The sequence below is a fragment of the Vombatus ursinus genome, unplaced genomic scaffold (assembly GCF_900497805.2).
Source record: "Vombatus ursinus unplaced genomic scaffold, bare-nosed wombat genome assembly UNPS02014809.1, whole genome shotgun sequence".
Lineage (NCBI taxonomy): Eukaryota > Metazoa > Chordata > Mammalia > Diprotodontia > Vombatidae > Vombatus > Vombatus ursinus.
The window spans coordinates 21,391,441-21,410,078 of record NW_020954587.1 but is presented as its reverse complement, the minus strand read 5'-3'; the positions used below and the strand labels follow the sequence as shown (position 1 = coordinate 21,410,078).

Genomic DNA, 18,638 nt, shown 5'->3' with positions numbered 1-18,638 from the left:
GTCTCCAGTTGTCCTGATGTGTATCTGGTAACTGAAGCCAGATGGCTCCAGAGAAGAAAGTGAGCCTGATGACTTTGCACAGCCCTCCCTCACTTAAATCCAATTCACTTGCATGTTATGGCATCATCTCCCTGATGTCATGGTCCTCTTCAAGAATGAAGGACAAACAACTACAACCCTTTTCTAATACATCCTCCAAGACTGTGGCCAAAAATATCTTAATGCCAAAGACACCATGTCAGTACCATTCTCAAAAAATGTCACTGGCTATATCTATTTCAGAGAATTATTCTTAGGACCAAATAAAATAATATATGTAAAACATTAAATAAAATGTAAAGGATGGTAATGAATGATTGGGAAGGGTAAGGAGAAGAACATCAAGAAAACCTTAAAAATACAACCTAGAAGAATGCAATAGTTCAGAAAAGAACACAAGGCAATTTTGTTACATTCAAGTTAAATTTTATACTTTATGGGAAAAAAGACTAGATCTACATAACAGAATTTCACAATTTCTCATACCAGTATCTTTTCTGTTCTTTGCTTATTAAATGATTCATAAGAAGAAAATGTTAAAACATTTAAAAACAAAATGTAAACTAGTACAGAAATGTGAGACAATATTAACAGTGTTCAGCTTGTAGGCAGGAAGGATCTGGATTCAAACACTACTTATGACACTGATTACATCACTCTGGCTAAGTCATCTGGCCTCTCTTAAGTCTATGTGCAAAATGAAAATAATATTTCTATCACCTGTTACACAGGTTTGTTGTACAGCTCATGTGACATAAAGCACTTTACAAACTTAAAAGTGCTATGTAATGGATTCAATGGAAGGTTTATTCAAAAGGAGAGAATATCCCCTAGGGTTACAGATTTAAAGCAGGAAGGAATCTGATGAGTCAGAGTCCAACCCTCTTATTTTGCAAAAAACGAAACGAAACCGAAGAACACAGAAGTTAAATGAATTGTCCAAGATTACAAAATACAGGAAGTGTAGTAAATAGCAGAGCAGGGATTCAAACTCCAGTCCAAAGGATCCAAATCCAGCATACTTCTCCATTGTGCCATACTGTTTCCCTCAGAGAATAGCCTATACATACATGATTCCTCCCAAGGAGGGTCTCCTGAATGTTTAAATCTGTGACAGGTCCTACTTTAAGGGTGGCTGATTAATTACACTATCAATAAGACTTTAAGAATACTTTAAGCTAGTGAACTGCCATCTGCTTTAAAGAGAGGAGGCACTGACACATGGATGTGTATTGGTTTGAGCCAGGGACACTGTAAAACGGGCCCTGTGGATCTGAGGTAGCACCTTTAACAAATCACTCTGAAGGTGAGCAGAACTCTAGACTACAACACAGAATTACTTCTTTTTATCTACAACTACTTCAAATAATATCAAAGCACCTAACATCACAGCCTTTGAGTAGATCTATTTTATGCCATAATAAATTATGTTTATTAGTCAATAAATAATGCATAACCCTTTTTTAAAAAAGTTTGATTAACTATAGTTTTACTATTCCATGGGAAATATCTTGAAGGGTCTATGAACTGTAAACTCACTTTAAAATCAAGTGAAAATGCCAGGGCTTCTAACAGAGAACAACATTTAGGACACACTTCAAAATTTAAAAAAGAAAAAGTTAAGTAGGTCTTGTAAGAAGGAAGGAAAAACGTGATTTTTGTTTTATGTGCACATTTTATGGCAGTCAAGATGACCTGAGTACAAATCCAGTATCAGTGTGACCGTGGGCAAGCCAATTTAACCTGTCTGCCTCAGTTTCCTCACGGTAAAACAAGGATGGTAATAATAGCACCTACAGTTGGGGTCAGAGAGGTTGAGAAGTTCTCTTCAAAGAACAAGTACAAGGCAGGGTCGTCTGGAATGAATTTGCAGACTCAAGCAATCTAAGTCAAGTTGGCAAAAGTTTATTGTTATGCCACACAGCGGGCAAATTCTTAAGGAACCTATGACCTGAGAGGGGTACAGTTAAAGTTTATATAGGATAAAATATAGTGAAACATGTGCCAAATATTCTAACTAGGTGATTCAGGGCAGGATTAAGAGTGGTTAAGGAGTGGTCAGTACTTAAGGAACATGTACTTTTTTTTGGAGGGGGGGGAGCCCACATAGAGGTGTGAGTTTTAGACTTGCTACATCACTAAGATAACTAGCGGTCAGGGCTGACTGAGAGTTGCCCAGTCTGCCACCAATCAATGTCTTGTATGACAAGATAGATAGATGTAGGGTGTATACATATATCTTAGGTCTAGAATACATATAATGAGGAGTCCAGGATGCAGATAATGAGGTAGGGCAGTGGTACAGATAGTCCTGTGAGTACCAATATCTTTATGACCTAGTGCAAAGCCAGTTCAAACTAATAATTCCTTCAGGTGTCATTTGTAACTGCACCAAGGAGAGAGATAAGGGTCTTGCTGGGACCCACTCATGAGAAATTGCTAGGCACTGTGTCCTTGGGGGAGGGGAGGAGAGGGGACTGCCAGGGATAGTGTTTCTGAGGATAGGGAGAAATTAGGGTCCAAGCATGGGCACCCAAGCACCCCCATCACCTACCTCTGGGGGTTGTTAGTATCAAATAAGATAATACTTACAAAGTACTGGGCACACATAGTAGGAACTTAATAAATGCTTATTCTCTTCTGCCCCCATAATAGGTTTACAAAGTGCTTTGAATACTTTTATCTCATTGATCTTCACAGCAACCCCACACGAACAAGCATTTATCAAGCACCTACTGTGTCAGTGTCAGGGTCATTGCCCAGAGGTTACAAAGAAAGGCTAAAAATAAATCAGTCCCTGACCTCTAGGATGGCAACTAGAAACAAACAAGATATATCCGGATAGATTGATATTAACCTCAGTGAGAAGGCACCAGCATTATGGAGGACCAGCAAAAGCTTCTTGCTGAAGTTAGAATTTTGGCTATTTGAAAGAAGTCAGTAGGTGGAAAAGAGAAGGAAGAGTTTCAGGCATGTGAGATGGACACTGAAACTGCCTGGAATCATGATATGGAGTACTGTGTTCATGAAATAGAAGAGACCAGTATCACAAGACCGAAGAGTACTGGGGAGAGGAAGGGGAAGGGAGGAAGTAAGGTGTAAAAACACTGAAAAAGCAGGATGAGGGCTTTAAAAGAGAGGATTTTTTATTTGATCCTGGAGGTCATAGAAAACCACTAGACTTTGCAGAATTGGGGGTTGGTGATGAACTTATTTTGGTGGGACAGTGAAAATAATTCACTTGAAAAAGGCATCTTGCGAAACCTAAAATAGTCTTGGGAATAATTTGGCTAGAGAAGACTTGAGATTTAGGTATCCTACATGCAGCGCCTCATTCCCTAGCTTTCTATACCAAAACACAGATCAATTTATAGCCTGCTTTGCTCCACATCTCAGTTTCAAGTAACTTGATAAACACCAGTTAACTTACTCCCTCTTCTCAAGACAGATGCACAAGGGAGATAACACTGTTGGACCAGTGCGCTTATTCTGCCTAGGTGGGAGGGAACCTTCTCCACTGTCCACAAATAAGGGAATTAAAAAAAAAAAATGGAACATACGAATTAGAATTAGGAAACCCTAAACAAGCCAAGGCCTACCCTTCTCCGCTTCCACTTCCCCAAACTCATACTCTTACATATTTCAAATCGCCTCTTACTAAGGGCGATTGGTGAATATTTGTTGCCTCAAAGGCCCTCTCCTGCAGGGGTCTCCAGACAGAAAGAAGGTCCAGATGCACCTGCCTACGCATCACACCTCGCCTTGCCCCGCCCCCCCAGGTGCAAAGCGAGCGGAGGCGCCCGTGACCCGCCCTCCCCAAGCCCGGGCGACCAACACCCCGAGGAAGGGAAATCGAAACTCGGGCGGCGCAGCGCAGCGCCCCGCCCCCTCGGGGCCGGAGGCCGAGATCCCAGCGCACAAACTTGGCCGCTCTGCTTTCCTGCGGCGGGGCGCCCAGGTAAGGCACTCCCGGGAGACGCAGGCGTCCGTCCGTTCACCTCCCCGGGACCCGCGTCCCCCATCTAACCGCCAGCCTCCGACCCTCCCTGGCGAAAGCTTTCCCCAAGGCTCCGGACAGGCCCCCAGCCAAGGTGGAGGGGCGAGTGCCCGCTAGCCCCCGCCTCTGCCCTCGCCTCCCACACGCTACCGCAATAGCTTACCGCGCTCAGCCGAATCCCGCTGTGTGTCTGTGCCGTCATCTTGGGTCGGCTACAAAGCCGAGAACAGCCTCCAGGGCAACCCGACTAGCAGGCACTACCTGCACTTCCCCACCTACTTCCGGGGGGAAGCGATTGGCTGAGACGTGACTCCGCCCACCCACTTCCCATGACCACTGCGTAGCTTTAGGAATGCTATCCCAGGACAGGAGAAAGGAAAGGAAAGGACAAGGAGGTGGGCGGGGCGGCGCATGCGCAGTGTGTAAGCAGAGGGTCTTTCCGGCTCTACCTTTTAACCTTTTCTTGCCTTTGAGCAAGGTGGGCCTGGGCTTAAAAGACTCTGGCTTTTCTTGCTGAAAGGTACAGAAGTAGGGGCTTAAGACTTTTGACTTCCTGCCTCCCCCTGTCATCTTTACCATGATTTTATAGCCTGATACTACTAACTGACTAGAAGAGCTTTTTTTTTCAGCCTGAAAATAATTTTTATTTTAAAAACATAGTAATGTAAATATTTCTCGGATTACCAAATAATTACAAATGTTAAAATTGAATTAATTGCACTTAATTTTAGTTTGTTTTGGTGGTGTACAATTGATCTATAGTTTGAGGTGTGTAAAAAAGGTTATGGACTAGGATATTCCCACATATTACAGGCAACATATTTTGTGTGTAGTAGCAAGGAACTGGAAGTAAAGTGAGCACTCATAGATTGGGCAATAGCTGAGTAAAATATTACATAATAATTTTTAAAAATGGTAAGAGTACCTCTTAGTACCAGATCTCAAACTATACTATAACATAGTAGTCATCAAAATGACTTGGTACAGGTTAAAAAAGATAGATGAATAAGTGGAGCAGATTAGGTATGCAACATTCAGAAGCAAATGAATATAATAAAACTGCTGAGAAAGCTTGAAAGCTGTCTGGCAGAAATTAGGTATAAACCAGCACCTCACACCACATACCAAGATAAACTCCAAGTAGATATGTGACTTAGCTATGAACGCATTATAGGAGGATGAAACATTGTACATTTCGCAGCTCTGGATAAGGGAAGAAGAGTTCATGATCAAACAAGAAATGGAGAGTACCACAGAAGATAAAATGGACAATTTTGATTTCATAAAATTGAAATGCCTTTTCACAAATAAAACCAATAAAACAGAGAAGAGATAATTAGATATAAAAAATATATAATTAGATATAGAAAAAAAATTTTCCACATACGTAAGAAACTTATTCAAATATAAAAGAATAAGAGACGTTCCCCAATAGGTAAAGTAAAAAAATATGATCCGAGTTTTATATATTGGCTTCTTCTCAGAGTCCTTATGACTCTGAAGAGAGGTTGGAATCTCTTGTGCCTTCTTTCTTGACACTGGAAGCCAGAAGTACTCAAACGGACTAAAGAATGTCAAAATATTAGGAAACACCCTGTTTTCCAGACCTAAAGCCCAGCAAGCAAGCTGTGCCCCAACTTGGCATAAGAACAGTCCTTTCTGCTCACCTTCCGGCAAAATCACATAATTGTTGTATTGCTTTGAGCAGCACCTGGTGTTCTCTGAGCTCAGACAAGCACTGGACAAGCTTGGACAAGTACTTATGTTCTGGGCATGAAGCTACAAGTATTGAGATCTCGGCAAACTACCACAAGAGGTGGGGCCCCAGCTCGAATCTAATCTGCCTTCTTCCTTGTAAATCCTTTCCCTCACTTTGAAATTAAACTTCTGTTTGATTCCTGATTCTCCTAGCCTGCTCTTTATTCTCCAGACATCCACAGGTTAGAGGTAGGTTCAGTCCAGTTGACGAGAGCTTGAAGAAGACTGGAAAAGCTGGATCTTTCTTTTCTTTCTTTCTTTCTTTCTTTCCTTCTCTCTCTCTCTCTCTCTCTCTCTCTCTCTCTCTCTCTCTCTCTCTCCCTCCCAACGATGACAGAATCCCATACAAATGGGTTTTGGGGCTTGGCTTACAATTTACATATTACTTGTCTCACAAAAGGGAGAATCAACATTTTCCCCGAAGCTGTCTGAGTAAACACAATGAACCAGAATCCACCCATTGTCCTAAACTTAGATTTTTTTTTACTGTCTTTGATTAGATCTTTAGCTTGGGTAAATCTTTCACAAAGATTTTCCACACTGGTTGATTTCTGAATGAGGAAGTAGAAAAAGGAGAAAACCTTGTTCCTGGTTCAATAATTAGTTATTAATACAAGAAAGAAATAATCATTTCTCTAAGAAGGAGAAATAAAAGCAGTATTAGGACCAGAGAGGGTCAGGCCAGAGACAGATGGTAATGAGAAACACAAGAGTAACAGTAGGGTAAAGGGGGTTTTGCCTTGTATGATGATAAATCTGAATCACAGGGATTAGAGATGGGATAGGCTCGTACCTATCTGATTAGGTAAGATCATAGAAAAAAGAAAATGATAAATGCTGGAAGGAAGTAGGAAAATAGGTATACTAATGCGTTATTGGTAGGGCTATGAACTAGTCCAACCATTCTGGAGAAAAATTTGGAACTATGCCCAAAGGGCTATACAACTGTGCATAACCTTTAACCCAGCAGTACTATTACTGGGTTTATGTCCCAAGTAGATCAGAGAAAAAGGAAATGGACCCATATGTACAAAAATATTTTTACCAACTCTTTTTGTGGTGGTAAAGAATTGAAAATTGAGGGAATGCCCATCATTTGGGGAATGGCTGAACAAATTAGTATGTAATTGTGATAGAATACTATTATACTGTAATAAATTACGGAGATGATTTCAGAAAAACCTGGGGAGACTTATATGACCTGATGCAAAATGAAACAAGCAGAACCAGAAGAACAATATACACAGTAACAGCAATATTGTAAAGATAATCAATTATGAAAGAGTAACTCTAATCAAGACAATGATCCACCACAATTCCAAAGGACTCATGAGAAAAAATGCTATCCACCTCCAGATAGAGAACTGATGGACTCAGAATGTAGATCAAAACATATTTTTCCTTTTATTTTTCTTGCTTTTGGGGGAGAGGGGAGGGAGGGAGGGAAGGAGTATGACTAATTGGAAAAATATTTTGCATGATTTAATATGTGTAATGGGTATCATTTCTTGTCATCTTAATAGGTGAGAGGAGAGAATTTGGAACTAAAATAAAAATGAAATTTTAAAAAATAAATGCCATTTGACTAGGACTTCAACCCTCAAAGATCCTATGATTATGGTAAACCATATCAGTCCATTTTCTTTCAAACACTAAGTACAAAAGGATGGAGCTACTGGGAAGGTGGAACTAGTCATTTGGATCAAGAAAAACCCAATCATTGAGCGTAACTCAAGGGTATAACTGAAACCACATTTGGTTTCAGTTCCTATGCTTTTTCTCTAGATGGTGAGATATGATGCATACCTGAGCATAATTTCTGGTTTGTCGTGGTGTCTGAGATTCTGTTCCTAGACAGGGGTGGCAAAGAGCCTGAGGTCTGAGTGATAGATAGTTACATTCTGCTTCTTCCAGATTTTCTTGCTAGTATATGTTCATCTTCTATGATAATTAAGTTATTTTGGTGCTGGGAGGGACCTTAGAGATGATATCCTTCAACTCTTTCATTTTAAGCATGAGAACATTTATGCACATAGTATAGCTTTATGTATCTGTGCAGTAAAAGCCCTTGGTTATTTGTAAATGCTGTATTGTGCTAGCTGCATTTTATTTGTTCATTTAACAAAATTGGACACATCCTGCTTGCAGGGTCCTATGCCAGACACCTTAAGAATAGAGAATTGAACGACATCTTCTTGCCCTCCAGATGTTCACTAATACCCTGGGAAAAGGATGAGCTGCAAGGCAGCAATCTGTCAGATGCCCTACCAAAACAAATAATAAATGACCAAGAAAAGGCACTATTGCTTCAGACACTTACTAGCTGTGTGACCCTGGGCAAGTCACTTAACTCCAATTGCCTAAAAAGAAAAAAGAAAAAAAAGAAAGAAAGAAAAAAGGCACTATTAACAAGCTAGGCAATTCTTTAATACTTTTCTCAGAGCAAATTAAAAAGAATGAAACAATTTCTTCATAGCCGCCCTGAAGTCAAGTATTGAGCTACCACCACTGACTGAACAAGATGATGCTGAGCACTAAAGGCAGAGAAGGTTTCATGGTGAAGGTCCAGGCCTTGTCCTGGTCCTGCTCAACTGATGAAGTCCAACGCTTCTTCTCGGAATGCAAAATTCAAAATGGGGCATCAGACATTCGTTTCATCTATACCTGAGAAGGCAGACAAAGTGGAGAAGCATTTGTTGAACTTGAATCAGAAAATGAAGTCAAATTCGCACTTAAAAAAGACAGAGAAACTATGGGACACAGATTTGTTGAAGTATTTAAGTCAAACAATATTGAAATGGATTGGATGTTAAGCATACTGGTCCAAATAGTCCTGACACTGCCAATGATGACTTTGTGTGCCTTAGAGGACTCTTTTATTTGGCTATAGCAAGGAAGAAATTGTTCAGTTTTTTTCAGGGTTGGAAATCATGGCAAATGGAATAACATTGCTGGTGGTCTCCAGGGGAAGAGTACAGGGGAGGCCTTCCTGCAGTTTGCTTCCCAGAAAATAGCTGAAAAGGCTCTAAAGAAACACAAGGAAAGAATGGGCACAGGTACATTGAACTCTTCAAGAGCAGTTGGGCAGAAGTTGGTATTCATTATGTATTTCGTACTCTTCGAAAGCTAATGGCTATGCAGTGGCCAGGTCCTTATGACAGGCTTGGGGCTGAAAGAGGCTATAACAGCATTGGAAGAGGATCTGGGTTTGAAAGAATGAGGCGAGGTACCTACAGTGGAGTATATGGAGGCTATGATGGCTACAATGGATACAATGATGGATATGGCTTTGGGTTGGATAGATTTGGAAGAGACCTCAATTACTGTTTTTCAGGAATGTCTGATCATAACTATAGAGATGGTGGGTCCATTTCCAGAGTACAACAGACCATTATTCGCACGTGAGAGGATAACCTTACAGAGCTACTGAAAATGATATTTACAATTTTTTCTCAGCACTCAACCCTATTCAGGTATACATCGAAGCTGGACCTGATGGCAGAGTGAATGGAGAAGCAGATGTTGAATTTGCTATTCATGAAGATGCTGTGGCAGCTATGTCAAAAGACAGAGCAAATATGCAACACAGATATGTAGAACTCTTCTTGAATTCTACAGCAGGAGCAAGTGGTGGTGCTTATGGTAGCCAAATGATGGGAGGCATTGGCTTGTCAAACCAGTCCAGTTATGGCAGCCCAGCTAGCCAGCGGCTGAGGCGGGGTTGTAGAAGAGACTACAGTGGTCAAAGCAGCATGAGCATATATGACCAAGTTTTACAGGGAAACTCCAGTGATTTTCAATCAAACATTGCATAGAGAGCCAAAGAGCAATGAACAGTAGCTATTACAGTAGCAGAAGCTGTGCATCTATGGGAATGAACAGAATGGGAGGAATATCTGGCATGTCCAATATAAGTGGTGGATGGGGAATGTATATAATCCTGATCACAGACCATTGGTCGACTTTTTTTTTTTTAAAGAAAAATAAAACAGACAAAAATGAAGTTGAACAGTTTTTTAATACAAGCGTGTGATTTGTGCTTACTGTAAGTGAAATCAGGATTTTTTTAAAAATTTCAGTTCAGTATTTTTGAACACAGAAAAGCATTCATCTAGGATGTAATAACCAAGTTGAGTAAAGACTACAACTGTTAAACAATTTCAGCTTTTCTCAAGGTAGTTATGTTGTAGGAGTGTACTTAAGCAGTAGGCATATTTAGGTTAAAGCAATTTCAATTATGTTAAATGTTGTTCTTAAACTACATTACATGGAACATTGTTTGAGATGCATGTTGGGAGACTTTTTTTGTAAAAACAAATATAGGAACTGTGTCTATGATTCAAAAGGGAAACATTTGGCATGTTTGTTCTAGTTTATTTTGTTTACTATCCTGTAAGGCACTTACATTTAAGCTTTATTCTTTTTTAAGTTAATAGGTACAATTTTGAGATGCAATACAGATACTTTAGGATTTGGTCTTGGTGTTTGTATTAAATTTTGAGGCCTTGATTTAAATCTTTCATTGTATTGTGATTTCCTTTCAGGTGTATTGCTTTTAAGTGAAATTTGTTAAATAAATCTTACTTTAAACAAAAATAAGAATGCAACAAATGATGACAAGAACAATGCCATGATGTATGTATCATCTGTGAGGTTTGTCCATGGCCTGAATGTGGAAAATGCAAAGCCTAGTGGTATGTAGTTAAATCTGGGATAGAAGAAGCAAATAGACTGGTCAAGATATGTGCTGGAATCTGACTGTGCAAGAGGCTGATGAAGATAGTTGATGATAATAACCTGAAATAATAATTCCTCTTTCCAGTCCTCCCCCCCAAAAGGTTTCAAGCATGAAAAAAGAAACAGAAGAGTCTATTCTCCCACCAAATAATGGAAATAAAGTTCATTATCAGAAGGTATTCACTGATACCTGAGAGTTGTTTTCAGACAGTAAGAGACTAAGTTTCTGTCAACTCTGTTGATACACTAAACCTTTATTATTTAGCAAGTGTTAGGTTTAATGCCAGCACCATGATAGTTTTTGGGAAGAAATGAGTCACTCTGAAGTCATTGAACAGCTAATAAAAGGAAGTATTCTTTGCCCTAACAAAGCCAGGTGGTATGCAACAGGAATACAGGGCCTGGGCAGCTATGTGGTACAGTGGATAGTGCTCTGGCCTTGGAGTCAGGAGGACCTGAGTTGAAATCCAGCCTCAGACACTTGACACTTACTAGTGTGACCCTGGGCAAGTCACTTAACCCCTATTGCCTCACCAAAAAGCAGAGGAAAAAAAAAGAATATAGGGCCATTTAGCTTCTATAGACACAACACATCTGATCAGCAGTGAAGGGCGTAGTGGTTTGAGTGGTCTTCAGACATCCACCAGATGGGAAGGGCACCAAACTCCATACAAGTGGGACTTTTTGTAACTTTAGGTGACTAGGAATCTGGAGTCATCAGGTCCCAAGGATAGCTCTGTGGCCTTTTAGAGAAAATAAATCTCTTTTGTAAGGAAATGGGGGGATTTTGGTGCTGTCACAGCAACAATAACTTTGCGAAGATAGTAGTGTGCATAAATTTTATGCTCATGGGTTCTGTTCTTGGAGACACAGTCAGACCCTTTGGATCTTATCGTGGATCAAATGAGATAATATTTGTAAAGCACTTAGCACAGTGCCTGGCACATAGTAGGTGTTATATAAATGATTATACCTTGCTTTCATTTTCCTTCCCTTCCCTTTTCTCTTCTTGGTAGATGAGTATGAAGACATAAATCTTAGTTTCTCCTTCTTTCTCAAATTGTCATATATCTCTGTTTGCATGTTTTATCTCCTATTAAAATATGAATCAAATGAGATAAATTATGTAAAGTGCTTTGAAAACTTTAAAGTGCTATATAAATGCTAGTTTTGATGATGATGATGATATGATGGTGATTATAATGATAATGATGATGTTGATGATGATAATGATGATAATGCAAACTGCTTGATGGCAGGGATTATTTTTCTTTTTGTCTTCTCTGTACCACAGTGACTTGCATACAGTAGGCGCATAGTAAATGCTTGTTGGTTTGGATTGACTTGTCAAGAGCTGTCACATTTTTTTTCTCAGATGACTTAGGGATATAGGGTGAAATAGGTAATACTTGGGGTGGTGGGGTGGGAAGAGGAACAGATTACATGAAAGTAGGTCTCTAGAATCCCTAAGAAGGCCAAGGGTTCAGATATTTCCAATTGGATGTCTCAAAGACATCATATTCAACATATCTAAAATTGAACTCATTATCTTTCCCCTTACATCTTCTTGTCTTCAAAAAATTCACTAGTTCTGTCCAAGGTACCACTATCCTTCCAGAGTCTTGTAATCATAATCTTGGCATTCCCCTTGACTCCTCAATCTTGCTCAGTTCACATATCCAATCAGTTGCCAGTCTTGCCTCTGGGTCACTTCTCTCTCTCACACATTTATATCCTAGTTCAAACCCTCATCACCTCTCATAGAAATCATTGCAACAGTCTTTAAACTAGTCTCCTTCATTTAAGATACTCCCCAATTTAAGTTCATTCTGCACACTGTTGCCAAAGTAATTTTCCTTAAGCACAGATCTGATCCTGTCTCCCTTACTCAACCAACTCCTGTGGTTTCCTGTTGCCTTTAGGATCAATGATAAACTTAGCTTTTAAAGCTTCCATCCTCATTGGACTCCCCCTCCTTCATTCTGCTTTGCAAACCAGCCTTCCCTCTGTTCTTTTTTGAGGAAAAAAATCAGCCTTTTTAATGTGTTTTAGTGGTTTTTCATGTACATGCTGCTTGATTAATATCATGATCACAGTTCATTATGACAGCTTACATTTTAAACAGATTCCCCCACCATGTCATCAAACAACTTACCATTCCAAGAGGAAGATAAAGGCCAGAGAATAAAACCTACAGATGTAATGGAAGAAGTCAAAAGAGTTACCAATGGGAAAAAAAAATGGACCCATGTGCATGAACACAATTTGTTATTCATTAGTTGGTAACAAGTTCCTTAAAACAAGAAAACAAAAAAGTATCCAAATATCACAAAGGATGCCTTTCACTCCTTCTTAATAAAAATTTGAGAAACAGCAGCTCTCCTAAAAGGAGTGAGTGCCAACAAGGTTTTTTTGTCTTCCAAACAACAATCCGCAAAAGAAGATTCTCTCCTCCCCACTCCCTCCCTCCAGGAACCAGAGGGCTAATTCTAGGCTGAGAATTGAGGAAGGAGGGACAGGTCTCAATTTATGGGTAGATGTAATCTGTTCCTTGTTCAATGTCAGTTTCTTCTGGACATTTCCCCTTCCTACCACTATTATCTATATCATAACAGCTATTAAAAGTATTCAAAATTATAACCATTGGGCTTCTTGACTTCCTGAAAAGGAAACTGATTTGAAAAAAAAGTGCCACAATGGGTTTTTAGATATTAGAGATAATGTCATAGTAGACAGAAGCCAAAGAACTCCTTAGAATCAAGCATCAACATTGATTGCTTGGGTCTAAATTAAGTAGTCTGCTAAAGGGCTTATTTTAAAAGCTTTTGAGCATCAAAGATTGATTTATACGAACACACAAATAGATGAAAAAAACTGTAAAGGTTATACCATAATTATAGCGACTGTTTTTGTTCTATAAAGAATAAAGTGATATAGCATCAAAAAGAGAAACTAAACTTTAAAAATAATTTGAATGAAAAGGCACTCTATAGAAAAGTGTACAGGGTAGCTGACTTTTTGGATATCAGGAGGTGGAGGGGTAGGAAATTTAGACACTCTTAGCAAATGAAGTTGGTTTCTGTCAGGCAAAGTGGACAGTGACAACTGGCTTCTTTGTATCCTAGTTAAGCCAGTCTCTTCTTTTATTTACTTTTTTAAAAATGTGATTAGTACTCTGACCTGTAGAATCAATACATGAAGGCCACAACAAGTGCAGAGATTACTAGGATCACCCAACTGGTCCACCAACTGTTGTTATTATAAAGGGAGGCAATAAGAGTATCTAAAGTTTCTTTATTTTGCATCTGTCATCTGGATGAAGTTCCCCAATGAGGTATGTCTTGGATAATTCAAGAGCATCTGTGAAGTGCCCAACATCCTCAAAGTTTTCAGGTGTATCACCTGCAGCTTGCTGCCTTAGAACTTCTTCTCCCCCAGGATGCTCCTCCAGGAATTTGGTCAAATCGTAGACTTTGTAGTGCAGGATGAGCCAGGTGTTCTTGCTGTGGTTGTGCTTCTGGATCTCCTCCAGCATGTAGCACTTCAACTTCTCATCCAACTGCTCTGCCATCACCACCCATGGAGAGATCCTGCAGCATTTCACAGGAGCAGCAGTACAGCCAGCAGTTCATGCAATTCTGACCCTGGACATTCTCCCACCAACTCCCCCTCTGTTTTTCACTCATAACATTCATCTTCTGTCACTGCCTTTGCACTGGCTGTCCCACATGTCTGGAATAGATTCCCTCCTTTCCTCTACCTCATAAGGTCCTTCTCTTTCTTGACAAATCTCAAGCACTATCTTCAGTGCTTCAAGCCTTAATTGAGTCCCTCAATTGCTAGTGTATTGTGTGCGTGTATATATGTGTGTATTGATACTTAAGTAGTGACCTCCATTGTCTCCAGTCTGACTTGTTTTCTGGGTATTTGTTAATCAGTGCTGGGGAAGGCTCTGTTGAGGGCATTGTCACCCAGTCTACAGATTTTATATTTACTGTTGTATAGTACAGAGCAGGTCATCCTCTACCTGCAAGCCAACAAGTAGAAGCCCATTTCCCCTTATCTATAATCTTATTTCCTTGTTGTTGTTATTCAGTCATTCAGTTGTGTCTGACCCGTTGTGACTCTATGGACCATAGCACTCCATGCCATTCTATCCTCCACTATCTGTCAAAGTCTGTCCAAGTTCATGTTCATCCTTTCTATGACACAGCTATCCATCTCATCCTCTGCTATCCCCTTTTTCTTCTGCTTTCAATTTTTTCCCAACATCAGGGTCTTTTCCAATGAGTTCTTCTCATTATGTGGCCAAAGTATTTAAGCTTCAGCTTTAGTATTTGTCCTTCCAATGAGCAGTCTGAATTAATTTCTTTAAGTATTACCTGATTTGATCTCCTTGCTGTCCAAGGGACTCTCAAAAGTCTTTTCCAGCAGCACAATTCAAAAGCGTTGATTCTGCAGAGCTCAGCTTTCCTTATAGTACAACTCTTATAGCCACACATTATGACTGGAAAAACCATAGCTTTGACTATATGGACCTTTGTTGGTAAGGTACTATCTGCTTTTTAGTATAGTATCTAGATTTACCATAGCTTTCCTTCCAAGGTTCAAATGTCTTTTAATTTCATGACTGCAGTCACCATCTTTGAGCCCAGGAATATTAACTCTGACACTGCTTCCATTTTTTTTCTCTCTCTATTTGTCAGGAAGTGATGGGACCAGTTGTTGAGATCTTTTTTTTTTATGTCAAGCTTCAAGTCAGTTTTTACACTGTCCTCTTTCATCCTCATCAAGAGGTTCTTAATTCTTCTTCACTTTCTGCCATCAGAATGGTATCATCTGCATATCTGAGATTGTTGATATTTCTCCTGGCAATCTTAATTTCATCTTTTGATTTGTCTAGCCTGATATTTTGCATGATGTACTCTGCATATGAGTTAAAGAAATAAGGTGACATAATGCTTTCCTAATTTCATGTCAGTTCCAGGGAAAGTTTACATAGATTGCGAATTGCATTGAGTCAGGTTTAAAGTCAGCCAGGTGGGATATTTTTCATTCAGGAGGAAATGTCATATTGGGGAAATTGGGTCAAGAGACTCCTATCTCCATTCCAAGTGTCATTCTCCCAACCTTTCCCATGAAAATTCTACCTCTAGTTCATAGATGTAAACCCCATGGAGTTGCTGGCATCATCAGTTCATTGGCTCAATGGCATTTCTTGATGATGATACCTGGAGGCAGACTCGGAATAATATCAATTACAATACCACAAGGTCTTAAACAGCAAGTTCCAATAATCAGAGCTTCTGGTGGAGTCAGCTCTCAAAGATCACATATCCTAGATAATAGGTATTTATTGTAATCTCACATTGGTAACAACAAGAGATTCATCACAGAAAAAAAAAATCACAACTCATCTTGATATAATTAGTACTCAAGGTAAGTGGATGCTTTTTCATCCCTAGGTTCAACATTACACAAATGATTTTGCTTTAAGATGCTTAATAACAAGCAACAGAAGATTTGGGATGGGATTATAAATCTAATAATCCCAAACTGTATACAGATAACAGCTTATATAAAAAGTTATTTTATAGTAAAGCATGTTCAGTTATTAACCATGTTCAAACGGATATGAACATAGACTACTGCTCTCAGAATCCCTTTAAACAATGGAAACATCTTTAAGGCGACTCTTAAGTAGTCTGCATGTATTTCAGGGCATGATTTACACACAGGTTCTAACCCCAAATTAAATAAAAAGCATAAGTAAAATCAGATTTCCCCTTAGGGTAACACAATATAGTTCATAAATTACTACTTTTCACTAACATAACTGACTGTATTGAAATCCTATTCCTTACAACAAAAAACAAAAAACAAAAAAAGAAGTTCTTGACTTTAACCTCACAATTTAATAAATTTATATCTTTACTTCACAAGCTTCTCTACCTTTGTCTAATTATACCCATATCATTCTGAGAGAATGAGATGCTTCAGGAACTGAATCTTATACATATGGCAAGTTCAAACACTCATTTAACTCTTGCTTAGGCCATGGAATGACAACAAATTCAGATCAAAACAGCAAGATCTTTTCCACTTGCAGGTTATTATCATAATTCAGATGCCTTAGTATTGATCTCATAACCAATAGATTCAATATTGCAATAACAAATTTCCACTGTTTGACTACCCTGATAATAGAAATTTACAATGAGAGTTATAAGCATAGACATGGTTAGAACAGCATCAAAACTGGTCCTCAAGACATACATCATTGTAAGTAGCCTAGCATATGGAACCAAGTGGACAGATTTCTTGTATGCAAAAATGAATTAAGAGGAGTCCAATCTTAGCCTTCCCAAGGTAACCTCCCTACTTTATTCCCAGAGATGAATATTCACTAGCCTTAGATCTCAGAACTCACTCACATGGAGCTGCTGACTACTGATGTTTTTCTTAAAGCTCTCATTAAATTCAGTCCAAGGACACAACAGAACTAAGAATGAAACTTAAAAAAGAATATTCAGAGTCCCAAAAAAGCTTTCTCCTCAAATAATAAAGTCTCACTAATTAGTGAGTAGTCTGGTAGATCTGGACACAATTGTTATCAGCAACATCAAATTATTGCAATAAATTAGCTTACAAATAAAAGTCATCAGTCCCTCTAAAAGTCACACAAGTTTTGTACTTAAACATGTACACAAAAGATTTTTACTTAAACATTTATTCCTAAAAGTATTTCCCATTCTTCAAAACAGCTTAAAATGTATCCTGATGTTAAAAAGATAATCACTGGACTTTCATGAGGTAAATTAGTTGGAAACCTCTAAACTGACAGATGTCTTCCTCTTATTCAACCTTAAAACAAAAATAAATCTTTAAAATTAGAATTTATCAAAACTAAGTTGGTGTAAAATGTCTTTAAGTATCATAAATAAATCCCAAAAGTATTATAACATCAAAATAAATTCCTAATTATCACAAATTCCTACATACCACCCTCCTCTAGGCGTTTGCAATGAGGAGATCCAGTTCTTCTAAACAAAAAACATACCCAATTAAATTAGCCTTATGGTGATAACAGAATTTACCAGGCCTTTAAAAATTTACTCAGCATCTTTTTCTTCATTAGATTGTAAACTCAACGTGATATAAAATATATCACTAGAAATCAAGAAAATAATCACATTCTGGAATCCCACATAGATAATGATGTGATAGTTCACTTAAACCGCTAGAAAAATAACACTGGCCAGTTGCTGGAAATCTCCAAATTATGTGTGTATGTGTGTATATGTGTGTATGAATTATAATTTTCATTTTAATCAACATGATGTGTGTAATGAATATATTAATAATTTAGATTTCTCAGAGCTGCCTTTTTCCCAGGAGATTCTGGCTTGGGAGTCAGAAGCAGACTGCAGCTTAAAGTCATCAATCAACCTCATGACACCGCTCTCACAATCGCTGCATTCTTATGCTTATGAACATTAAGTGAAGCTAATCAAAGACTGGAGAACCTTAGGACTGTTTCCACAGGACTCGAGAACATCTGTATTGTCCTTCACTCATGAGCTTGTTGTGGGAAGCCACTCAGGCGCTGGAAATGACAGTGTTGTAATCCACCTCCCCCTCCCTTTTTCCACTTATGATTTATATGTGTAAACTGTGCCTTCATTTCAGCAAATTGAGTTCTCCTTCTCAGGAGAACTTCAAAGGTTTGCAAACTGTATTCCACACTCTGAAATTGGTTAATTAAACCGCTATTTGATTTCTAACCAGCTACCTCTGATCTGCTGTTTGCATTCTCAGGCTGGAGACCGGTCCAGTAAAATTCTGCTATCTATCTACCTGTCTCTATATGTATATGTATGTGTATATTTATATATATATATATAAAATGTTTGTATGTACATATTTTGTATTCACCCCTTAAAACAAAATAAATCTTTGAGTGGAGTTTGTTAAGACTAAGTTGATTCAATATATATCATAACCTCCAGAAGTGAATATCATAACAATAATTCCAAATAAATTAATTATCTCATCATTTTCCTAAGGGATAGCCAAATAATTTTAGGTGAACTTCCTCTGGAACATA

The 18,638-nt window shown here is 38.7% G+C and overlaps 1 protein-coding gene and 2 pseudogenes across 1 annotated transcript in view; 1 reads left to right on the top strand and 2 right to left on the bottom strand.

The window, feature by feature from the left end:
• The window catches only part of MORC3 (MORC family CW-type zinc finger 3), a 62,169-nt gene extending 57,799 nt beyond the window's left edge, over nt 1-4,370 (bottom strand). The window contains exon 1 of the mRNA XM_027875417.1: nt 4,200-4,370. Coding sequence (XP_027731218.1) covers nt 4,200-4,238 — 39 coding nt within the window. The 5' untranslated portion in view covers nt 4,239-4,370. The remainder of the gene's footprint in view (nt 1-4,199) is intronic.
• A 3,835-nt stretch (nt 4,371-8,205) lies between these two features.
• On the top strand, nt 8,206-9,809 carry LOC114052825 (annotated as a pseudogene).
• A 3,910-nt stretch (nt 9,810-13,719) lies between these two features.
• LOC114052706 lies at nt 13,720-14,102 on the bottom strand (annotated as a pseudogene).
• Between the last annotated feature and the right edge of the window lie 4,536 nt (nt 14,103-18,638).